Source organism: Hemitrygon akajei, chromosome 5 (genome assembly GCF_048418815.1).
Source record: "Hemitrygon akajei chromosome 5, sHemAka1.3, whole genome shotgun sequence".
Lineage (NCBI taxonomy): Eukaryota > Metazoa > Chordata > Chondrichthyes > Myliobatiformes > Dasyatidae > Hemitrygon > Hemitrygon akajei.
Window position 1 is genome coordinate 37,284,083 of NC_133128.1, and position 26,473 is coordinate 37,310,555.

Sequence of the window (26,473 nt, forward strand, 5' to 3'; positions counted from 1 at the left end):
AGCAGCGAGGTTGACCGGTAGGCTATGGTTGATGTGGTTGATAAAGGAGTTTATTCCTTCCATAGATACTGCCCGACTTGCCCAGTTCCTCCAGCATTTTGTGCGTGTTTCTGGCATTTACAGTATCTATTGTGTTTTAAATTTATTCGCTGTTTTTCCGACTGCCTTTTGTGGAGTCCAGAATTTGCTCATAGTCGTTCAAGGCACAATGTCACTAGACGCTGCCCATTGACAACAAACAACAAAAGCCATTTCACTGAATAATTTTACAATCCTATGAAGGGTTATTGTTGCTTCAAAATTCGGCTATTATCATATGACAGCATTTTTGAATTATTATTGCAACACTGTACGAAGTCTGAGATCATTATAAACTGCCAGAGTATTTCAGATATGACAAATTATGTACTAAATTATAAACTAAATTACTGGAGTCAATTTGCTCTTTGTGAACTCAGTGAATTTCATCATCTGTAGGTTTTCTCGGGATTGTCACTGAACTCGCCTGTTTGGTGACAAGAGGCTCGTTACAGGGAGTGGTCGATAACGTTGCAAACTTTGGCCGTTGAAGCGCCGAAGAGATTATTACTATTTCTCTGATGGTTCGATCGTTGCTAATCTTACGAGAGGAGCGAAATGTAATCCGGCGACGGCACCCTATTTTATAGTCCGAGGGAAACAATTACAAATCGCAGGTAATTCAACATCGATTCTTATTCCTTTATTCTAACATTTTTGTAATGTATCCGAAAGAAAAGTCCTAATGAAAGCTGCCGGTTTAATCTCTCAGCAGCAAACTGATGTGGGAGACGATAATAAAAATATATTTCAGATACTTTTGAATCTCCGGGTAGATCATAGATTGTTTTTTTTTTGCATGACGCCAAATGTCGAATGAAAATTGAAGATCCGTTGGGAATCTTTCTTGGGTCTCTTGTGCTCGGGGACTGTACCTTTACATTTTGTAACACGCGAATAAACTGCAAAGCTCGACAGAAGCAACAGCTCCCGCGGAAACATGAAGTACATGTTCTGTGGCCATAGTTTCTACGGAAACGTATAGTTACAGCACAATACTACATACAAGACATTTTTTAAAAAAAAGTCATTCAAATTGTAATTTATACAGCGCTTCTTTTAGTGTTTATGTATCCAGGGAGAAATAGAGGAAAAAGTGGGGACTATCCTTTTTTTTCGCGTCAAGTCTGATTTGAATTGCTGTCTTTCGACACTGCCAGCTAGTCCTCGGAATATATTAACGAACGAAAATGTTTCGCAATTCTTCGCAGCTCAGGGTATCGAGGGAATAGCACATCTATTTTGCAACAAATACATGCCGGATCTGCAGAGAGAAATGGCAGTCGACGATTCGGGTGTTCTGCAGACGCCGATCGTCCTTTTTCCTCCACAGATGCTACCCCACCCTCAAATTTACTTGGTTCATCTGTGACACATCTCTCTTCTTTCCTGATCTTTTGGTCTCCATCTCCTTTACAAATTCACGGACTATCACAGTTATCTTGACTATACCTCTTCCCTCCCTGTCACCTGAAAAATTGCTGATCCCTTTTCTCAGTAACTCTGCCTCCATCACATCTGTTCTAGAATATCAAGGAGTTGTCGTTTATCAGAAAAATAGGGCTTCCCTTCCACCACTCCACTATCAACGCTGCCCTCACCCATATCTCTTTGATATCACCTGTGTCTGACTCCATCCATTCCACAACTTGTCATAACAAGGATAGGGTTTCCCTTGTCCTCACATACAGTAACACCCCACATGCCTCCGTATCCAGCACATCATTCTCTGCAAATTCTACAATATCTAATAGGATCCTACTACCAGGCACAACTCTCTCTCCTACCCCATTACCCCCTCCCTTACTTCCCACAGAAAACACTGTCTGTATGAATTCCTTGTCTACTTGTTGCTCTCCATTGACCTCCGTCCCGGCACTTATCCCTGCAACCATGACAAAAACTACACTTGCCCCTACACCTCTTCCCTCACTACCATTTAGAGCCCATCTAGGTCAGGCAACTCTTCACCTTTGAATTTGTTGTGATCATTTATTGTATCGGGTGTAACCTCCTCTACACCAGCAAGACCTAACACAGATTGGGAGACTGCTTCAACAAGCATATTTGTTCTGTCCTCTCCAAATCCCAGTGACCACCCATTTGAATTTGACACTGCTATTTCCATTCCAGCATGTTGGCCTATGAACTCCTACCATGATGTGGCCAAATGAAGCTGCAGGAGCTACAACTCAAACTCCAGGGTAAACAACAACATCGATTTCTCAAACTTCACCATGAATCCCCGGTTTTTATTCCCCTCTTTTATTTCCCTTTCACCTCATCTGTTCTCCCTAATCCTCATGAACTGCCCAAGACTTCCCTCCAGTTGTCCACCCCCCCCCTTACTCCACTGTCCTCTCCTATCAAGCTTCTTCCTCGACCCTCTGCATCTTCCACCTATCACTGTCCAGCTTTTCACTTAATTCCCCTCACTGGTCTCACCCATCGCCTACCAGATTGTACTCCTCCCCTTCCCACTAACTTCCTAATCTGGATTCTCTCCGCTTCCTCTCCAGTCTTGATGGCCGGTCTCAGCCCATTCCTCTCCATACTGTAGCTGATGCCTGACTTGCTGTGTTGCTTCCGCATTTTATGTGTGCCAGTGTCACTTCATGTTTTTCAGTTACCAAGCCACACCTCCTCCTAACCCCTTTCTTTTCCCAATTTCTATCCAGCTTCACAGTAGCATACTCGTCTCTACCACTACAGTCACCCCACTGAAAAATAATTAGCTCACTCTATCATCCCATTCCCACAGTTCCAGCAAGGAAGAAAGCCTATTGCTCTACCCACTTATGAATTGTGAGATATTTGAAGATATAAACATATTCATAGTTAAAAACAAATCCCCACCATCATGTCCCACTGCTGTACCATTGCCTTTTGAAGACTCTCCTTTACTTTACTTTACTGTCACCAAACAATTGATACTAGTGCGTACAATCATCACAGTGATATTTGATTCTGCGCTTTGCGCTCCCTGGAGTAGAAATCAATGTAAATATAATAAAAATTTTAATTATCAATCATAATTAGAAAATAGAAAAGGGAAGGTAAGGTAGTGCAAGTCAGGTCCGGATATTTGGAAAGTACGGCCCAGATCCGGGTCAGGATCATTTCAGCAGTCTTATCACAGTTGGAAAGAAGCTGTTCCCAAACCTGGCCGTATGAATCTTCAAACTCCTGAACCTTTTCCCAGAAGGAAAAGGGACAAAAAGTGTGTTGGCTGGGTGGGTCGTGTCCTTGATTATCCTGGCAGCACTGCTCCAACAGCATGCGTTGTAAAGTGAGTCCAAGGATGGAAGATTGGTTTGTGTGATGTGCTGGGCTATGTTCACGATCTTCTACAGCTTCTTCTGGTCTTGGACAGGACAACTTCCATACCAGGTTGTGATGCACCCTAGAAGAATGCTTTCTACGGTGCATCTATAAAAATTAGTGCAGGTTTTAGGGGACAGGCCAAATTTTTCAGCTGCCAAATTTTTTCAGCTATATTCTTTCCTCATATATTGTGTTTGCTTTTATCCATACTACCTTGGTTGATGGAAAATTAGCAGAATTACCATGGACATTCCTTTAGATGGTAACCAGATTCCAGTCCTCCAGAAGAACCTTATTTGGATCTGTGGAAAATATGGTCAAAGTTTTCTCTTTGAATGGAGTGGAATGGAAGAAAGCGGCATCCATCATCAGGTTCCTCCACCATCAAGGCTATGCACTTTTCTTATTATTACCATCGAGCAGGAGGTACAGGACCCTCGGGTCCCACACCACCAAGTTCAGAAACAATTATTGGCCTACAACCATCAGCCTCTAGAACCACTGTGGATAACTTCATTCACCTCAATGCTGAACTGATTCGACCACCTGCAGACTCACTTTCAAGGACACTACACCTCACGTTCTCGGTATTATAGTTTTTTATTTGCACAATTTGTCTTCTTTTGCCCATTGGTTGTTGTCAGTCTTTGTTTATGTATAGTTTTCCATAAATTCTAATCTATTTCTTTGTTTTCCTTTAAATGCCTGCAAGAAAATGAATCACAAGGTAGTATATGGGGGCATGCATGTACTTTGATAATAAATTTACTTTGACATCAAAGCTGTCAGGTTAAAATTGTTTGTCTTAAATTTATTTGAATCATTTAAATTTCAGATTTGCTGAAAAGAAGTTTTAAACAGACCAATGGGCAAGGGAGCACATCAACCTTCCAATATGAATGACCAATGTAAAATCAAAGTGCCTCTTTATTTCAATTCCAAGCAGCTCCTTTACATGTTTCTGGTATCGCTGACACTGCTTGTGGTAATTATAAACTTTCAGCTCATCAAGGTGTGTAAAATGGTATTCTGAAAAATCGATCGAGTAAACTGAGCATGAAGAAACAATATTTAAAAGCTTTTCTTTTTAACACCACATCCAAGAGGAAAGGATCCGATTGTTCATAGTTCTGTTGTAGCCATTTTGAGCAGGAGCTGTGTTTCTCCCTGTTCACCTTTGTGGTTTATGAGTGCAGGGAGAGGGCCCAGACGCTCTTTTGGAGATGTATGAGAATGTCATGTCCTTTTACCGCATTCCTTTTTAATTATATTTCAAATGTAGGCATGAAACCACCACTTCAATGTCGCATTGGGATCTGGGTAGTGAGGATACGTCTTCCTGCTGAGTGTTAAAGTATTAGTGGGAAGCAGGCATTTTGATTCATGGTCTCCATGTCCTTTGGTTTAGCAACTAAGAGCAAGTGAGCTAATTTTATTGTAGTAAGATTATCCAGTTTTAAATCTCTTAAATAACACAATTTCCTTCTGATATCCTCCTCTATTACATGACTTCAATGTTGAAGAACAGAGGTAGTGGTAGCTTTTCAGCACATAGATTCAGTCTGCCAGTTTGCCTTCTGTTGTCTACATTTCTGCTATTATTACTCACAGGAGTTAAGTATTTGGTGTTCTTAGATATTTCAGACTGGGAATAAGTTGCTCAATTTATTGTTCAGGAAACACTTTGAATAGTTAAGTTTACAAATGATGTAGGAAAACTAATTTTGATGAACAGCTCAGTAGATACCCTGTGGTTTCTGATACTTTGACTAAATTATTTCCCACTGTGTAACCTTGACTATACTTTCAGGTCACTTGACCAATAACGTGGTGTCATGATAAATCCCCACCCTGTTGTTTTTTACTTTTGCCATACAACAGAAGTTATTGGGCAGTGATCGGGTATAGAAGCACTGTGTAAATTGTTTTCTTTTCTCTCACCAACTCTGGAATTCTGTAATACCTTTACCCAGACAGGAACTCACTCTGGGGCAGCTTCAGTCTGATAAGTTTTCAGAAGTACCACGTTTCTTGAGATGGGTGTTTCTTATGGATGCTGCAATCCTCAAAGGAAGGCACAACTTCAGTAACCCTGTTTTTCTCGGATCTCAATGTGACTTCATTGAGAAGACAGTGGGATTCATAGCTCTGGATAGTCTCTCTGAATTCCCTTGTGGTTGACAGATAAATCTTCTAGGAACAAACTTACTCCCAGATCTCAGATGCCAACATAAGATATTCAATACTGAATTATTTTTCTTTCCACAGTCAGATATACATTCACTTTCTCAATCAGACTCCCAATGGAGCAGGTATCCACCTCTAAAGAATTATTCCACAATACAGCAAGACATGGAAGTGCTGAAGCCTGATTGGACACACAAGCTGTTGCAGTACGGCTACCAGAGTCACAGCTTTACCCCTGAGGAAAGATCAGAAGGTGCAGCTGTATTGAAAATGATTGAGTGGCCAAAGCCTTCGAACTCCAGTGTGCCTTTCCGGAAAAGCAGCAACCCATCACTTACACGTTTTGTTATTTTGAATTCTGGAAAGACTTTCTATGTTGGAGATCAGCTACAGGTGATGGTGCGTATGTACGATTTTGAAGGAAATCCGAAGCAATACGGGGGTGACTATCTCCAAGCCCGGATCCACACTCCAGAGTTGAAAGCTGGTTCAGCAGGAACGGTTATAGATCACCAAAATGGAACTTATCACATCAAGTTTACTTTATTCTGGCCAGGAAAAGTCCAAGTGTCTGTTTCACTGGTTCATCCCAGTGAAGGGATCCAAGTACTTTGGAGACTTCGTGAAGAACAGCCATTTAGAGTGCTTTTGAGGAGTCACTTCAAATATGGGGCTATTTCAGAGACTACAATATGCAATGCATTTTTACCTCAGACTAAACCACTTTGTAACTTTACTGACCTCAGAACTGGAGAGCCTTGGTTCTGTTATAAACCAGAAAAGCTTCCCTGCTCTTCTCGTGTCAACTATGACAGAGCAGGATATGCAAAACTGAATGTGAAAGGGGAAGATATTAAATTTTTCCAAAGGTATGTTATTTATTTCCTTTCAATTATAACTTTGTTTCTTGATTTAGCAAAACTGTAGCAAGATTGCTATGCTGACAATTTTTCTTTTTGGTCGTTTATAATCTGGATCAGTGGATAAATGTGCTGAAAATGGCAAATGAAAATTAATGCAGACAAGTACAAGTTGTTGCAGTTTGGTAGGACCATCGAGGGTAAGTCTTGCACAGAGAATGGTAGAGCACAGAGGTGTACAGTAGAACAAAGGGATCTGGAAATACAGGTCAATAGTTCTTTGGAAGTGCTGTCACAGGTTGATGGGGCCGTAAGGTAAGCTTTTGGTGCATTGGTCTTCATAAATCGTAGTATTGAGTACAAAGTATTGATGCTATGTTAAAGTTGAATAAGATGTTGGTGAGGCCTAATTTGGAGTACATTTGCAATTTTGGTCACCTACCTATAGGAAAGATGTAAATAAGATTGAAAGAGTACAGAGAAAATTTACAAGGATGTTGCCGAGTGTAGAGTATCTAAGTTATATGGAAAGATTGAATAGCTTAGCACTTTATTTCTTGGAACATTTGGAAATTTGATAGGGATATAAAAAATTATAAGGGTAATAGTTAGGATAAATGCTAGTAGGCTTTTTTCACTGAAGGTGGGTGGGATAATAACTAGAGATCATGGGTTAAGGGTGAAAGGTGAAAATTTAAGGGGACCTTCTCTCAGAAGGTCATGAGAATGTGGAAGAAATTGTCAGTGCAAGTATTGCATGCAAGCTCGATTTCAACGTTTAAGAGAAGCTTGGATAGATACATGGAAGGTAAAGGTATGGAGGACTGTGTTCCCAGTGCAGGTCAATGGAAGTAGACAGTTTAAATGGCTCAGCATAGGCCAGATGGGCCAAAGGGCCTGTTTCTGTGCTGTACTTTTCTATGACTCTGACTAATTGATTCTCAAAGATTTAACCTAGATGAAAGCCTGCATCTCCAAGTCACCACCCAGCTAACAGGAGTCACCTGCTACACATTTCCAACTCATCACCTGCAGCCTATTTAAATACAGCTCTCATCCACAGTCCTTATTCACCCATCGAATCACCCAGTCACAACCAGCTGCTCCTAGTCACTGTAACCTTGTTGCCTTGTTGTGTTAAGTATGGGTTCTCTCTTTTTTTGCGGCCCCTCATAGCTTGTTATTTTGCAGGAAAAGTTATCGCCCACTGCTAGGTCATCTCTGCTGCTCTGCATTTGGGTCAAGCCTCCTGTATGTCTCCAGACAGATGAGTGAACCAGTGATTGACCTGCAGAGCTTGCTATCCTAAAGAAAGTAGTCTGTCGACAGGCACACACAATCCTGAAGAAGCAGGAAGCTATTAACACTATAATTCTCCATTTCAGTACAGCAATCCCACGACACTCAACCTCCTCCCTGATTCCGGTGCCTGAACACTTCAAACTGATCCCCAGTTCCAAGCCGCGACTTCCTGTCCCAGCTGGCCTTGCATTTCAAGCTCCGACCATCTCTGTATGTTACAGACTGAGCCAAGACTGCCCTTGTGTTTCTCTCATGATTAGGTGAGCTCTGACCTGCACTGCTGTGAATTGGGACAATAAAACCCCCGTTTGCAATGAATGTGAAGATTTCACAACCTGAGATGCGCTGGATTTTCAACCATCCATGAGGTACTGGTTGGACGCTTAGCATGCACCAATGCTCACGCTCAGTTCTGTGGAATTTCGGAACCTCATGGCAGAGTGCAGCTGGAATGCAGAAGCGATGCTGGTGCACTACCATCACGGCCTCTCAGAGCACTTGAAAGAAAATCTTTCTACCCAGGAAATGGCCACTAACATCAAACGCCTCATCACTCTGCCTCTTCTAATTGACAAGTGTCTTATGAAGCAACTCTGCAGATAATCAGCTAGAATCTCAGTTCCATTCCCAAAACCATTTCAGGCTGCAGGACCTTCTTTACCAATGCCTCCAGAAACCAGGTAGTTAAGGAGAGCTCCCTTCAACCTTACCCCCCCCCCCCCACCCACCCACCCAACCACCCAACCACCAAGAGCGTGAGCATCGGCAGAGAAACAAATTGAGCACTTACTGCGGTACTGCCAATCACCCATGCATCAAATGCCTCCTGCATCTAGGAAGATTGAACCACCAGGAAGATACAAGGGACATTCTAAACGTTAAGCTCCCTCCAGTCCTTTGTTCCTGCACTATAGTAGGAGCTCCTGCAGACATTGGAGAGCATCCTAAGTCCACCCAATACCTCCTGATTGACTGACCCAACACTCCTCTTATTTTGTGTTACCCCTGGCTCTCCACTCATGACCCTCACTTCATCTAGTCATTAGGTTTACTGCTGAGCCGGAGACCCACCTGCCTGCCACCTTAGTTGACCTTTCCCTACAAATCCTTGGCAACTTCGGACAAGTTTTCCAGGATAACCTCCAGCAGACTGTTGGAGAAAATAGAGATAGTCACCATAATTATCAGACTTGCCTTCAATGCTATTCTTGAAAGCCCTCACAAATAGATGATAAATGAATGCAATATGTCATATCATAAAACTTGTTATTTCCTTTCGGGTTCTTATGACCTCCAGTGTGGGAGTTAGACCTTTATCATCTCAAACACAAGTTTCTTCACACTGTAAATCAATGCCCTCAAAGCACCTTATGTTATTGGACATGGCATAGGTTCAGAGCATCTCCTTGCTGCAGGCTGAGTGTGAACACACTGAACTACCCTTTGGGACTCAAACTCATGACTCATAGACATTTGTTCTTCAGATGTATCTGTAATAGTATCTAGTAAGTTGGACTTTTTCTGCTCCATCTCAATATAGGGACTCTCAACATAGAGCTGTTCTGTTGGAGAATGTTTAGCCCTTGAAGCCCTTAGCACTTTGGCCATCTTGGCTGCTATTTCTTCCTGCAATTTAAGCTGCTCCATATTTCTTTAAAGCTGTTCCACCTGTTGTTCCAGAGAGTGCTTATCTCTCAATATTTGCTGTCTTGTGTATCACTCAGCTAAATCAGCCTCTATTTGAATGTGCAGAAATGTGGTGTCAGATGCATGGTAATATGCTGCACACACTTTAGGTGTGCTGAATTCAATCTTATACATGGTCACAGCCTGTCCTGAGGCTTTGTAAATATTCTCATTTCCTCCAACAAATTGACCTTCAACATCACGAGTTTGTTTAATTTCTCTTAGTCTTGGCTTCAAGGACACTGCTTCCAGCTGGACTCAAGTTGTGTTCCAAGTGTGCAAACCAGACAAAACAACATCAAATTCAATTCAGCTTTTCAACAATGGAAGAAATTCAATTCTTCTACTTTTCAACTGAACCAAGTGATCGAACTCTTCATACAAACACCACTACACAGCTTACAACTTTATTTAGTCCAACTGGACAGGCAACACTGGCCATTCAAAACAGTGTTTCAAATCCAAACACACAGCATATATCAACAAAAGTTCATTACTTGCCATAAGCTGTTCCAGGCTGCAGTGATCCTAACTTCTTGGATACATCTGAATGCTGATGCTTATTTGGTATAACTGTTGAAAATTATTTTTCTGTTAGAAATGTATCAGAAAACCTAAACCAAAACTAAAACAAAAATAATTGCTACTTCTTCTGACCACTATGGATTTGTTATACTTGCATGACCTGCTCCCAGTTACAATAGTGAAATCCTTCATTCAATCCTTAATTCGCAAATAGCAAACATAATTTTAAAAAGATGAGACTTAAGCATACCTGAGTGTAAGTTAAGCATAATTAAGCATTATTCAGCATTATCACAATGATATCGGGTGATCAGCAAAATATATAGATCCACCAGTCCCAAGCTACAAACTGCCGCAGAACAAGCAAGGATACTGAACTTATTCATCCCACTCACATGACCAGTTACCATAATAAACATAGTAAATGTGCAACAGAGAACTCAATGCAGATAGGGGATTGATACATGGCTCCTACAATGGGCACATCTTTGCCTTCTGCCGCAAAGTGCCTGACCCACTTGAGTGCTCAGTCATTATTTTGATAAAGCCTCCAGTGATGTCACCTTTGAGGCATTCATTGGTAAATGCAGGACAAAATACACCCTGTAACACAGCCAGAGACCTTTAGAAAGTGCTTGACCAGTAAGTCTTGAAAATATCTAGTCAGGAAAGGGTGGAAAGCATAAACATGGATTGCACATGGAAGTGGCTGGTAGCCTCACTCGGAAGTGTTTATTAGTGTAATCTACCTAGGTCAAATTAACATTCTGCACCTAAAGTGTACCACAACCACAGTCCTTAGATCATGGGTGATACAGTTTCCGTTGCCACTAGGCAATTGAACTTTTCTGATTTTAAATAGGGTGGACTAGAATTCTGAAATTCTTGAAAAGGTGCAGGGTAATAAGTTTTGTATGCTCTGACTGTAAGGGCCAGTGTGTAATATCTCAGCTCAGAACAATCATGCATGAGCATACTTCCTTCCCTAACTTCTACAGTCACTCAGATTTTTTGACCTCACGAGGAACATGCACACACCAAATGTGACAGAGCAGAATACAAATAATCATTGTCTGAATGGATTGTACTGGTTTAAGATGGCAGAACTCTAGAGCAGGCAATGTTATTTCAGATTGTTTCTTGTAAGCTGTTTAGACTTATTTACAATCAGGCTAAAAGACAAATCAAGACTTGCAAAATGCTAGAAGAACTCAGCAGGTCAGGCAGCATCTATGGAAGTAAATAAGCAGTCGACATTTCGAGCAGAGATCCTTTAGACTTTCTCGTGTTAAGACTAAAATTAAATTCAGAGCAAAAGCTGGCTACTCACCCTTTGAGCCTGCTGTATATTTGAAAAAGATCACCGAAAGCCGTTGATGAGAAAATCAAGATTTGAATAGCTCAGACTCAGCAGAAAGCAGCTGATTGGGCAATCGAGGTCAGGTGACCAAGCAGTTTGAAAAGCTCAAACAAATATCGAGAGGGTTACCTCAAGTGGAGCGGCCTGTGGAAAGCAGCCAGTGAGTGAGTGGGTCAGTGAAGAAGTGGAGATTTGAGGCTTTGACTCGAGAGATTCTGGCAGTTTTGGCAGTTGGACTGTGTAATCAAGTCAATCAAGATTTGAATAGCTCAGCAGAAAGCCGATGATTAGACAATCAAGATTTAAATAGCTCAGACTCAGCAGAAAGCAGCTGATTGGGCAATCGAGGTCAGGTGACCAAGCAGTTTGAAAAGCTCAAACAAATATCGAGAGGGTTACCTGAAGCGGAGCGGTCTGTGGCAAGTGGCCAATGAGTGAGTGGGCCAGTGAAGGAGTGGAGATTTGAGGCTTTGACGAGAAGAGGCAGAGGACGAACTTGTTCCCAGTTAGTCTTTGCAATGCCCCCTGAGACGGTGATGTGCCTCTCCTGTGAGATGTGGCAGTCTTAGGGGAACTCCCCTCTCCCGCAGAGTCATATCTGCCAGAAGTGCTTGCTGCTGGGCGATCTGGAAGACCTTGTGAGGAATCTGGAGCAGCAGCTGGATGACCTTCAACTCATAAGCGAGAATGAGGCAGTCATAGATGAGAGCTACAGGGAGGTAGTCACACCTAGGCTGCCGGAAGCAGGTCATTGGGTGACAGTCCAAGGGGGTAAAGTGAAGGAGAGTAGACAGGTAGTGCAGAGCACCCCTGTAGCCTTTCCCCTGAATAATAAGTTTACTGTCCTGGATACTGTTGGTGAGGACAACCAACCAGGTGTGAGCTATGGTGGCAGGTCCTCTGGCACTGAGTCTGACCCCAGAAGGGTGGGATGGAGAAGAGAAGAGCTGTTGTCATTGGATACTCTATAGTCAGGGGAGCAGACAGGAGATATTGTGGACATGAGAAGGAAACACGCATGGTTTGTTGCCTCCCGGGTGCCAGGGTCTGGGATATCTCTGACGGGGTGCATGACATCCTGGTACGAGAGGGAAAGCAACCAGAAGTTGTGATACATGTTGGGACCAATGACATAGGCAAGAAGAGTGATGAGGGTCCTGAAGTGTGAGATTCGGGAACTAGGCAGAAGGCTGAAGAACAGGACCTCAAGGGTGGCGTTCTCAGGATTGCTGCCAGTACTACGTGATAGTGATGGTAAGAATTGGAGGAGATGGTAGTTGAATGCATGGCTGAGGAGTTGGTGCAGGGGGCAAAGTTTTAGATTTTTGGACCATTGGGATCTCTTCTAGGGAATGTGGGACCTGTACAGATTGGATGGTTTGCACCTGAACTCGAGGGGGAGCATTTTCCTTGCTGGTAGGTTTGCTAGCATGGTTCAGGAGGGTTTAAACTAATTTGCAAGGGGATGGGACACGGAGCGATAGAGCAGTGAAAGAAGTGCATGGAGTAAAGCCAGATCTAACATATAGAGAGGCTTTGAGGAAAGAGCAGCAGAATAAGGGGTATAAAGGTAGTAAGGCAGAAGGGCTAAAGTGCATGTACTTCAATGCAAGAAGCATCAGGAACAAAGGTAATGAACTGAGAGCTTGGATACATACATGGAATTATGATGTAGTGGCCAGTACAGAGACTTGACTGGCACCAGGGCAGGAATGAATTCTCAATATTCCTGGATTTCAGTGCTTTAAAATGGATAGAGAGGGGAGGAAAAGGGGAGGAGGTGTGGCATTACTGGTCAGGGATACTATTACAGCTGCAGAAAGGGTGGATAATGTAGCAGGATCCTTTTTTGCATCAGTATGGGTGGAATTCAGGAACAGGAAGGGAGCAGTTACTCTACTGGGGGTATTCTATAGGCCCCTTGGTAACAGCAGAGATACCAAGGAGCAGGTTGGGAGGCAGAATTTGGAAAGGTGCAAAAATAACAGGGTTGTTATCATGGGTGACTTTAACTTCCTTAGTATTGATTGGCACTTGATTAGGTCCAAGGGTTCAGATGGGGCAGAGTTTGTTAAGTGTGTCCAGGATGGATTCCTGTCACAGTATGTTGACAGGCCGACTAGGGGGAATGACATACTAGATCCAGTATTAGGTAATGAATCGGGTCAGGTCACAGATCTGTCAGTGGGTGAGCATCTGGGGGACAGTGATCACCGCTCCCTGACCTTTAACATTATCATGGAAAAGGACAGAATCAGAGAGGACAGGAAAATTTTTAATTGGGGAAGGGCAAATTATGAGGCTATAAGGCTAGAACTTGCGGGTGTGAACTGGGATGATATTTTTGCAGGGAAATGTACTATGGACATGTGATCGATGTTTAAGGATCTTTTGCAGGATGTTAGGGATAAATTTGTCCCGGTGAGAAAGATAAAGAATGGTAGGGTGAAGGAACCATGGGTGACAAGTGAAGTGGAAAATCTAGTCAGGTGGAAGAAGGCAGCATACATGAGGTTTAGGAAGCAAGGATCAGATGGGTCTATTGAGGAATATAGGGTAGCAAGAAAGGAGCTTAAGAAGGGGCTGAGAAAAGCAAGAAGGGGGCATGAGAAGGCCTTGGCTAGTAGGGTATAGGAAAACCCCAAGGTATTCTTCAATTATGTGAAGAACAAAAGGATGACAGGAGTGAAGGTAGGACCTATTAGAGATAAAAGTGGGAAGATGTGCCTGGAGGCTGTGGAAGTGAGTGAGGATTGACTATGAAGGAGGTAATCGATAAGTTTACTTTTTAACTGGATTAACTTTCAGCAATTCATCCAGCTGCAAGTCTGAAGGACACCATCTGTTGCTGATTATTGTCATCTCAATTGTATATAATGTTGTTTATAGAGGGAGTGAGCATGATTGTACTGCATTTGTGAATTGCATACAGTAAACAGTAAGTGCAAACAGTAACAGTAATTAAAGAGAACACAAGGGAACAACAATAGAAAATGATTAAGTGAAATTGCAGGAACAAAGTTGATAAAACATCATGCAGGTAATTGTACATTGGAAATAAGTATTGAAAGAGATTATATTTATGGAATGTGGTACAATTTTAGAAATCCACAAGAAAAGCCAGACCCTTGCTTATACAGTGGATTTGGTTATATAGTTAATTTGCTGAAGTTTCATGGAAATATTTGAAAAGGTATAACTGAGTAACAATTATATATTTAAAAAATATATAGAACAAATTAGAATGCTACCAACACGACTACACAATGAAACTATACTGTATCAGTTCCTAACAATTATTGACAGAGGAATTCATCCAGTGTATGCTGCTGTGTTCTTTTGATTGACCGTAAATGAACAAAATCAGCACAGATACTTAGTGTGGATAGTGGATAGTGGATTGCCTTTCTGCACCTTGGCAAGGATCTTAATTTTTTTTTAAAGGCAGAAGTATCAAAAATCACTGCTTTTAGAATTGGTATACATCAGCACAAATGCATAACGTAACACAAGCATTCACAACTGATGCTATTTAAAAACTGTTCACTCTAAGCATGGTGTAACAGTGAACAAGTGCACACAACTGACACTAGTTGGAACCTGTTCAGCAACAATTTCCGGTCCCAGTTAAGTGGCAGAGTGTCCCAAGTAAACAAAGGGAATCCCAGCTACTTTCTTGGTTAATTTTTGTTCTTTAAGAGCTGTCCCAAATAAGGGGCTGCCCCATTCAACTGTCGGCCCATTAACTGGACTTAGAATCTAAAAGTGGCAGGTCACGTTGAGAAAAATGTTCAATGGACAAAGATAATCCTAGGCATAAAAATAAAAGAAGTTCAACTAATATTTTCATAAATTATGATTTTGGCCTCAACTGAAGAACCAAGTCCAATTCTGAACTCAAGGGTTTGCTGCTTCAAAGCCATGTGAGCCACATTATGTACCCAGAGAGACAGTGACAGGAGAGGGTGCAGCTAGGAATTAGTAGAGATGATAGAAAAATAAGCATTTTACAGATTTAATGAGAAGAAAAGTTTACCTTTGTTGAGGAATTGGCAATGGAATGTGAAGGTTCAAAACAACTGGCAAAAAGGCCACAAATACATTGAGAAAAATATTGACTTGCAGAATGGCTTTAATGCACTGCCTAAAAGAATAATGGTACAAAAATGTCAAAAAGAATTTGGATATACAGTATCATTAAAGTGAGAATATTGCTGGGCTGGTGGCTAAAGCATAGATAGGGAATTTACTGAATAAGTCTTTCAAGTAGCCCGTATAGATATAGCTTGTTTTGATAACAGTAGTACTGAGGTTGGGGATGGCATTAAACTGGAAATTAGAAATGCATGCAATAAAGGAACAGTAGTTATAATGGGTAACTTCAATCTACACATAGATTGGATGAACCAAATTGGTAAGGGTGCTGGGGAAGAGGATTTCTTGGAATGTATACGGGATGATTTTCTGAACCAACATGTCAAGGAACCAACTAGAGAGCTGGTCATTCTAGATTGGGTATTGAGCAATGAGGAAGGATTAGTTACAATCTTGTTAGCAACCTTGGGTAAGAGTGACCATAATATGGTGGAATTCTTCATTAAGATGGTGAGTGACATAGTTAATTCAGAAACAAAGGTTCTGAACTTAAAGAAGTGTAACTTTAAAGGTATGAGACCTTTAAAGGATTGAGGTATGAGGTATTAGCTAAGATAGACTGGCAAATGATACTTAAAGGGTTGATGGTCGATATGCAATGGCAAGCATTTAAAGATCACATGGATGAACTACAACAAGTGTTCATCCCATTTGGCAAAAGAATAAACCAGGGAAGGTAGTGCACCTGTGGCTGACATGGAAAATTAAGGATAGTATCAAGTCCAAGGAAAAAACATACAAATTAGCTAGAAAATGTGGCACACCTGAGGACTGGGAGAAATTCAGAGTCCAGCAGAGGAGGACAAAGGGCTTAATCAGGAAAGGGAAAAAAGACTATGAGAGAAAGCTGGCAGGGAACATAAAAACTGACTGTAAAAGCTTTTATAGATATGTGAAAAGAAAAAGATTGGTTAAGACAAATGTAGGTCCCTTACAGTCAGAAACAGGTGAATTGATCATGGGGAACAAGGACATGGCAGACCAAATGAATAACTACTTTGGTTCTGTCTTCACTAAGGAGGACATAAATAATCTTCCGGAAATAGTAGGGGACCGAAGGTCTAGTGAGATGGAGGAACTGAGAGAAATACATGTTAGAAGGGAAGTGGTGTTAGGTAAATTGAAGGGATTAAAGGCAGATAAATCCCCAGGGCCAGATGGTCTGCATCCCAGAATGCTTAAGGAAGTAGCCCAAGAAATAGTGGATGCATTAGTGATAATTCTTCAAAACTCCTTAGATTCTGGATTAGTTCCTGAGAATCGGAGGGTGGCTAATGTAACCCCACTTTTTAAAAAAGGAGGGAGAAAGAAACCAGGGAATTATAGACCGATTAGCCTGACATCGGTGGTGGGGAAAATGCTAGAGTCGGTTGTCAAAGATGAGATAACAGCACATTTGGAAAGAGGTAAAATCATCGGACAAAGACAGCATGGATTTGTGAAAGGAAAATCATGTCTGACGAATGTTATAGAATTTTTTGAGGATGTAACTAGTAGAGTGGATAGGGAAGAACCAGTGGATGTGGTATATTTAGATTTTCAAAAGGCTTTTGACAAGGTCCCATACAGGAGATTAGTGTGCAAACTTAAAGCACACGCTATTGGGGGAATGGTATTCATGTGGATAGAGAATTGGTTGGCAAACAGGAAGCAAAGAGTGGGAATAAACAGGACCTTTTCAAATTGGTAGACGGTGACTAGTGGGGTACCGCAAGGCTCAGTGCTGGGACCTCAGTTGTTTACAATATATATTAATGATTTAGATGAGGGAATTAAATGCAGCATCTCCAAGTTTGCGGATGACACGAAGCTGGGCGGCAGTGTTAGCTGTGAGGAGGATGCTAAGAGGATGCAGGGTGACTTGGATAGGTTAGGTGAGAGGGCGAATTCATGGCAGATGCAATTTAATGTGGATAAATGTGAGGTTATCCACTTCGGTTGCAAGAACAGGAAAACAGATTGTTATCTGAATTGTGGCCGATTAGGAAAAGGGGAGGTGCAACGAGACCTGGGTGTCATTGTACATCAGTCATTGAAAGTGGGCATGCAGGTACAGCAGGCGGTGAAAAAGGCAAATGGTATGTTGGCATTCATAGCAAGAGCATTCAAGTACAGGAGCAGGGAGGTTCTACTGCAGTTGTACAAGGCCTTGGTGAGACCACAGCTGGAGTATTGTCTGCAGTTTTGGTCCCCTAATCTGAGCAAACACATTCTTGCCATAGAGGGAGTACAAAGAAGGTTCACCAGATTGATTCCTGGGATGGCAGGACTTTCATATGAAGAAAGATTGGATCGACTAGGCTTATACTCGCTGGAATTTAGAAGATTGAGGGGGGATCTTATAGAAACATATAAAATTGTAAAGGGATTGGACAGGCTAGATGCAGGAAGATTGTTTCCCATGTTGGGGGAGTCCAGAATCAGGGGTCACAGCTTAAGTTTAAAGGGGAAGCCTTTTAGGACCGAGATGAGGAAAAACTTCTTCACACAGAGAGTGGTGAATCTGTGGCATTCTCTGCCACAGGAAACAGTTGAGGCCAGTTCATTGGCTACATTTAAGAGGAAGTTAGATATGGTCCTTGTGGCGAAAGGGATCAGGGGGTATGAAGAGAAAGCAGGTACAGGGTTCTGAGTTGGATGATCAGACATGATCATACTGAATGGCGGTGCAGGCTCAAAGGGCCGAATGGCTTACTCCTGCACCTATTTTCTATGTTTCTATGATAACAAGAACCCACACCTGTGGCATTCTAGTGTGAAGACATTTTGTAACTGCACTGGGTTCATGGTGAAAACTCGCATGCCTAAAGATTGGAACTCACCATCTTTCGGTGTGCTGAATTTGTGCCATCTACAATACTGACATTTACCTAGATCTCCTGATAAGTTCATGAAATTGAACAATTGCTGTTAAAAGCAACATGATGTGAACCATGAGACCTGTGTTGTTTGTTATGGGGGATGTACAAGAAACCCTCAGCTACCTTGTTAGTGTCACTGCAGCTCAAAGTAAGAGAATAGTCGAACATGTTTTTGAGCTATATCTAGTAAGCATTCTCTTTACATATTGATGCAATGACTTATTCTATGAAATATTTCCATTTACAGTAAAGTCAATCTCAAGGAGCCTTTACTTCCCAGTACCAGAGATTATGTAACTGTAAAACCTTCACCTCAGGCACGTAAGATTATTTTTATTCATTACTATTAAGTTAATAGTTTGGAAAGAAGTACAAGTCCTCAGCCATTCCAAACAAAATATAAATATCCATGTAGTTATTTCCTGAATTCTATTAGCATTTTATGTTCAGCTTGATTAAAGCATTTACAAATTATCCAGCCAAATATATTCATGAATTCACATAGGATTTAAACTGAGGCAAAATTTCCATTCTATACAAACCATTCAGCGACATGAATTATATTAAAGACATGGTTATTAGGGTGTATTTTAAGAATTTTAATTAGTATTATTTATGATGGATTGGTTTGATTTCTCATTGGACTCCAGGATGTAACATTATGCTCTGTGTATTTAGAGCCAGATTTCCCCAATCTTTGTTGCAGCTACAAAGAGGGTGAGAGATGGATGGATGTAGACCATCTCTGTGCTCTACAGCAAGCCTGAATGTCACTTCTAGTGACTCGACCTGATCACTTTGACAAAATCAAACAGTCTGCAAATCCAAATATTGGATTCAAGAGAAAGGAAATATCAGTTTGGAGGCTACCCAGACAGAATATGAGGAAATGCTCCTGCACCCTGTGTTGGGTTCCTCATGGCAGTCATGTCAGAATGGGAACGGGAGTCCAAAGTGAAGTGGATGGCTGCCTTTTGTGGTGGACAGAGCAAAGAGATGTAATGGTCCCCCAATTTATGTCGGGTCTCACCAACATAGAGGAGGCTGCACCAGGAGCACCTGTTACCATAGATAACCCCTGACATTAGAAACATAGAAATCCTACAGCACAATACAGGCCCTTCAGCCCACAAAGTTGTGCCAAACATGTCGCGACCTCAGAAATTACTAGGCTTACATATAGCCATCTGTTTTACTAAGCTCCATGTATCTATCTAAAAGCCTCTTAAAAGACCTTATCATATCTGCCTCCACCACCATTGCCTGCAGCACATTCCATGCACTCACCACTCTCTGAGTAAAAAACTTACCCTTGACATTTCCTCTGTACCTACTCCGCAGCACCTTAAACCTGTGTCCTCTAGTGGCAACCATTTCAGTCCTGGGAAAAAGCCTCTGACAATCCACATGATCAATGCCTCTCATCATCTTGTACACCTCTATCAGGTCACCTCTCATCCTCCGTCGCTCCAAGGAGAAAAGGCTGAGTTCACTCAACCTGTTCTCATAAGGCATGCTCCACAATCCAGGCAACATCCTTGTAAATCTCCTCTGCACCCGTTCTAAGGTATCCACATCCTTCCTGTAGTGAGGCAACCAGAACTGAGCACAGTACTCTAAGTGGGGTCTGACTAGGGTCCTATATAGCTGCAACATTACCTCTCAGCTCCTAAACTCAGTCCCACGATTGATGAAGGCCAATGCACCATACGCCTTCTTAACCACAGATTCAACCTGCGCAGCTGCTTTGGGCGTTCTATGGACTTGGACCCCAAGATCCCTCTGATCCTCCACACTGCCAAGAGTCTTACCATTAATACTATATTTTGCCATCATATTTGGCCTACCAAAATGAACCACTTCACACTTATCTGGGTTGAACTCCATCTTGCACTTCTCAGCCCAGTTTTGCATCCTATCATTGTCCAGCTGTAACCTCTGACAGCCCTCCACACTATCCACAACACCACCAACTTTTGTGTCATCAGCAAACTTACTAACCCATCCCTCCACTTCCTCATCCAGGTCAATTATAAAAATCACAAAGAGTAAGGGTCTCAGAACAGATCCCTGAGGCACTCCACTGGTGACCGACCTCCATGCAGAATATGACCCGTCTACAACCACTCTTTGCCTACTGTGAGCAAGCCAGTTCTGGATCCACAAATCAATGTCCCCTTAGATCCCATGCCTCCTTACTTTCTCAATAAGCCTTGCATGGGGTACCTTATCAAATGCCTTGCTGAAATCCATATACACTACATCTACTGCTCTTCCTTCATTAGCTTAGTCACATCCTCAAAAAATTCAATCAGGCTTGTAAGGCATGACCTGCCCTTGACAAAGCTATGATGACTACTCCTAATCATATTATACCTCTCCAAATGTTCATAAATCGTGTCTCTCAGGATGTTCTCCATCAACTCACCAACCACTGAGATAAGACTCACTGGTCTATAATTTCCTGCGCTATCTCTACTCCCTTTCTTGAATAAAGGAACAACATCCACAACCCTCCAATCCTCTGGAACCTCTCCCGTCCCCATTGATGATGCAAAGATCATCACCTGAGGCTCGGAAATCTCCTCCCTCGCCTCCCACAGTAGGCCTGGGGTACATTTTGTCCAGTCCCGGCGACTTATCCAACTTGCTGCTTTCTAAAAGCTCCAGCACGTCCTCTTTCTTAATACCTACGTGCTCAAGCTTTTCGGTCTGCTGCAAGTCATCACTACAATCACTAAGATCCTTTTCCATAGTGAATCCTGAAGTAAAGTATTCATTATGTACCTCTGCTGTTTCCTCTGGTTCCATACACACTTTCCCACTGTCACAATTGATAGGTCCTATTCTCTCACATTTATCTTCTTGCTCTTCACATACTAGTAGAATGCCTTGGGGGACATTATTGCAGGTGAAGTGTCATCTCACCTGGATGGATTCTTTAGAGTCTTGGTGGTGAGGGAAGAGGTACAGGGCAGGTTTGACATTTGTCATGTAAGCACCAGAAGAGGGATGTGTGGGGAGGGGTTGAGTGAACAAGGAACTCATACAGAGAGCAATCACTGCAGAAAGTGGGCGGGGATGGAGGACCTGTTGGAGATTTTAGAAGTTACAGAGAATGGTGCTCTGGATACAGAGGCTCATGGGGTGTTAGGCACGGACAAGGGGATCCCTATCTCTGTAATGACTAGCCGGAAGAGGTAAGAGCAGATGTGTGGAAATTGGAGAATGTGTGAATGTAGCATTGATAGTGGTGGAAGGGAAGACCATTTTCTGAAAAACAGGCAAATCTTGATGTCCTAGAATGGAAAGCCTCATCTGAGAGCAGATGTGGAGGAGTCAGAGGAACTGAGAGAAAAGAACAGTATTTTTACAAGTAATAGGGTGGAAAGAGGTACAGTCAAGATAAATGTGAGTGTCAGTGATTTGTATAATAGATAATTTGTCTCCAGAAATGGAAACTGAGAGATCAAAAAAGAGGGAAGAGGAGTCAGAGATGGACATTTAAAGGCAGTGTGGACGTTGGAGGCAAATTTGATGAAATTGATTAGATCAGCACCAATGCAGTCATCAATGTAGTACAGATTGAGTTAGGGAACATTGCTGGTGTAGACTTGGAACATGGACTGGTCCAGGTAGCTGACAAAAAGGCAGGCATAGCTGGCTTAGAGAAAGTGAGAGGAGCCAAAAGGGAGATTGTTGAGGGTAAGTGCCAGTTCCTTCAAATGGAGGAGCGCGGTGGTGGAGGGAAACTGATTAGGTCTGTTTTTCAGAAGGAAGCAGTGAGCTTAGGAGCCTTCCTAATGGGAAATAGAAGTGAATGGGGATTGGACAGCAATATTGAAAATAATATGGTCAGGGACATGGAACTGATCAAGATCATGTGAAGAGTCTCAGATGTAGGTGGGAGGGACTGAACCAAGGGAAACAAAATGGAATCAATGTATGTGGACACAAGTTCAATGGGGTTGGAGCAGACAAAGCCAAAGGGCTTATCAGGGCAGTTAGGTTTGTGAATCTTGTATAGGAGGTAGACATGGGCAATGTGGGATATGGGAGCTATGATGGCAGTAGATGGGAGATCTCCAGTGGTGAGGGGAGAGTGAAGGGCAGTACATTCAGAGGGGATGAGGTTTGAGTAGGTGAATGGAGTTGTAAAGACAAGACGAATAATGTCACGTACACAGTTAGAGATGGAAATCAAGTGTGCCTAAGGCCAAAGTGGAATGTCTAAGAGGAGGAAGTGGGTTGAAGAAGGAGAAAGGGGTGGGGAATCCTTGCCCAAGAAGTAGGCCCAGAGATGCAAGTGATGGAAGAAGAGCTTGGTGTCATCACCAGGTCTTCACCAACATCTCAAGTGAAAGGTGGGTGAGCAATAAATACTACCCGCACAGAGAATCCCACCACCAGTAAATGAATAAAACCAAACTTCGTGGTACTTGCTAAATAAACTTCTTGGAAGATGTCACTGCCATTGAAACTGTGACTAACCAATTATGGTTGCATTACTAGTCCAATGTATATTAGACCACAATGTCTGTACTTCTGTTCACTTTATTCTTAGCTGCAGTTCCTGGTGAATGTGTCCGGGGAAAACCAATGATATCACCATCTGGCTTTTATTACAAGAACCAGTGGATGTCATCAAGCTGCAAAATCCGTCGTTTTGACACTGCTGTAAACATTACGAACTGTCTCCGAGGGAAGAAGATGTATCTGATTGGAGATTCCACAATGCTCCAGTGGTTTCAATACTTGACTCGATTTCTTCCAGGTTAATCAGACTATCTTATTTTGGTGGATAATACATTGAATGCATATGTTATATTTGAGATTAGTCTCTGATATGGCAGATTATATAGGAAATGCTAGAGATACAGGCCATTCAGCCCATCAGTTCACTGTGGTGATAATACTCAATCTTGTGTCCTCTCACAAAAATCCATCAACAGAAACTTCTGCACCCTTCACCCTCACTTGTTTGTCCAGTCCCTCATTCAACGCATCTTTTACCTTTTTGAATCACTCCCTATTCTAATTTTTCACAACTCTGTTGGCAAAGAAGTTCCTTCTGAATTCCCTTTGAAATATCATGTGACGATCTGAGCAGAGTCTCAGAGAGGCAGCCCTTAAGGTCCTCCAGCACCCAGGGCATGACCTTTTCCTCGCTGCTACCATCAGGAAGCGGGTGCAGAAGCCTGAAGGCACACACTCAGCTATTCAGGAACAGCTTCTTTCCTTCTGCCACCCAATTCCGAAATGGACATTGAACCCTTGAACACTACCTCACTTTTTTAATATATGTTATTTCTGTTTTTTGTGATAAGTAGGTGAGAAAGGGTATAAGGCCAGAGTAGGGAAAAGAGGAAGAGGGGAGGATGAGGGATTTTGTTTTTTTACCAGAAGGAGATATCAAAATTCATGCCATCAGTTTGGAGGCTACCCAAATGGAATGTAAGATGTTGCTCCTCCATTCTGAGAATGGCCTCATCTTGGCAACGTGTCCAAATGGGAATGGGAATCGAATTAAAATGTTTGGCCACTGTAAGTTCCACTTTTGGCGGATGGAGTGGAGATGCTCGACAATGTGTCCCCAGTTTACGACTGATCTCACCAATGTAGAGGGGATCAAACTGGGAGCATTGCACACAATAGACAACCACAGTAGATTTGAAAGTGAAGTGTTGCCTCACCTGGAAGGACTGTTTGAGGTGCCAAAAGGAGGAGAGGGAGGAGGTGAGTGGGCAGGTGTGCAGGTGGGCAGGGATAAGTGACAAGAGGGTGGTTAGTGGGGAAAGATGAATGGACAAGGGGACCTTGGAGGGAGTGATCCCTGAGGAAAGTAGTGCGGAGGGGGTGGGGAAGAGGTAAAGATATATTTAGTAGTAGGATCCGTTTAGAGATGCCAGAAGTTGTGGAGGATGATGTGTTGAATGTGAAGTCTCATGGGGTGATAGGTGAAGGCAAGAGGAACTCTATCACTGTTAAGGCAGTGGGAAGATGGAGGCAGTGCAGATGTTTGGAAAATGGAGGAGATGCAGGTGAGGGCAGCATCAGTAGTGGAGGAAGGGAAGCCTCGTTCTTTGAAGAAGGTGAACATCTCTGATGTCCTGGAGAGAAAAGGTGCATCCTGGGAACGGATGTGGTGGAGGCAAAGGAATTAAGAAAAGGGCATAGCACTTTTTTTTTTACTAGAGATAGGGTGGGAAGAGGTATGGTGAAGACTGCTGTTGTATTTGGTAGGTTGATAAAAGATGTCACTTCATAGTTTGTCTCCAGAAATGGAGACAAAGAGATCGAGGAAGGGGAGGGAGCTGTCATTATTGTATGTCTCTTACTACCAAAGGCAAGGATCCTATGCCAGGTTAGTATCTCTTAGCTCCTTAATTACATTGACAAGGTGTTAAGTCATTTATTCTATTTGGTGCTGTAAGCCTGAAAATCAAGTGTGTTGTCCATTTACATGTGTATACATTTTACTAAATGATAGCCAGCAGGTTACATTTATGTTATTCCTTTTAGGTCTGAAAGTATTTGACCTTGGCTCTTCTGGAATTGCTGGCCCTCTCCTTGCCGTAGACAAGGAGCACAACATCATGGTGGAATTTCGTGTCCATGGACCCCCAATCCAATTCTACAATATTTGGAGCCAGCTATTGCGGTACACTTCAAATAAAATAGATGAAGTTAGAGGAGGGAAAGATACAGTCATAGCAATTACCTTATGTGTCCATTTTGCCTCTTATCCAATAGAAGTGTACATTCGGAGGCTGCAGTACATCCGGAGGTCAATCCTGCAGCTTTTGGGCAGGAGTCCGGATACAGTAGTGGTAATAAAGACGGCTAATGTACGGGCCCTTACACCATCCTTCAGTCTACGCCAGAGTGATTGGTTTTCCTATCAGCTTGATTTAGTATTGAGGAGGATATTTACAGGCATGAATGTAGCATTTGTAGATGCGTGGGAAATGACCATAGCCCACTACCTGCCCCATAACATACACCCTCATCAACTTATTATAAAAAATGAAATGGATGTATTTCTTTCATATGTCTGCCCATCTGAAAAAGGTTGATAGACATTTGAAGAATATATCAATGTTTGCTTTAAGATAAATCATCTTTGGATTTTCCACAGATAGGGAGTATGTACTGGATACAATCAAACTGTTTTGGAATGTGTAAATAATCCTATGTTCTTTTTTGTTCCAGTATTAGTGGGAATTCTGTATGTAACTCAATACATTATGCAAGCATTGTTTCCATTGACTATCCACTTATCATCAAATAAAAATGGTTTGCTGTGCATTCCCAACATTTTCTGTTTTAATTTCAGATTTCTGACTCAGCAATTATTTGGTTTTCACACGTTCTAATGAACTAGTTTGCTAGTGCCACTAGGGAGGATTCAGAGTAGATTGACAGAGTGGTGGAAACCAGAGTAGCAGGACAGAGAGATTGAAAGGAAGAGAGATGGCTATACATGCAAGATCAGACAGGAACAAGGTTATAGACTCAATAGGACAGACTGATTGAAATGTGTGTGTTTTAATGCTAAGAGTATTATGACTGAGGGTGATGAACTTAGAGTTTAGATCAGTATATGGAACTATTTTGTTTTAGCCATTAAAGAAACTTAGTTGAGTGAGGGATAAGAATGGATATGTAAAGTTCCAGTGTTTTGATGTTTTATAAAAGAAGATAAAAGCAGATGGGTGAGGTGACAGTTGTGCAATTAATGAGGGACAATATCACAGCTGCACTCGTACCGGAGGGCTCATCCACTGAGTCTAAATGAACAGAATAAGAAAGATGCAATCACACTACTAGATTATATTACCTACCTTCGAATAGTCATCAGGACATGGAGGATCAAATATGCAGGCAGATTAGGGAAAGATGTGAAACAACAGGGTTGTTGTAGTGTGCAACCTCATATAGGCTGGGATATCTTTAGTGTAAGAGGTTTAGACACGGGCTGAATGTATTAGGTGCATCCAGGAAGGCCCAACAAGAGAAGAGGTCAAAGCAGATCTGGTGTTGGATCATAGAAGCAATAGGGTGAAGCATGGATCATCGAAGTCTGACGAGGTGAGGGACCTTAAGTGGGAGAGCAGTTACCAGTTACAAAACTC

At 42.2% G+C, this 26,473-nt stretch overlaps 1 protein-coding gene across 1 annotated transcript; it reads left to right on the plus strand.

Moving 5' to 3' along the window:
* The first annotated feature begins 562 nt into the window (after positions 1-562).
* LOC140727293 (NXPE family member 3-like) lies at positions 563-25,646 on the plus strand. Its single transcript, XM_073044554.1, has 6 exons — positions 563-695; positions 4,238-4,414; positions 5,671-6,458; positions 18,586-18,659; positions 22,903-23,112; positions 24,861-25,646. Exons 2-6 carry the CDS (start codon positions 4,268-4,270, stop codon positions 25,412-25,414), a joined length of 1,773 nt encoding a protein of 590 aa, XP_072900655.1. The 5' UTR covers positions 563-695; positions 4,238-4,267; the 3' UTR covers positions 25,415-25,646.
* The last annotated feature ends 827 nt before the right edge of the window (positions 25,647-26,473 follow it).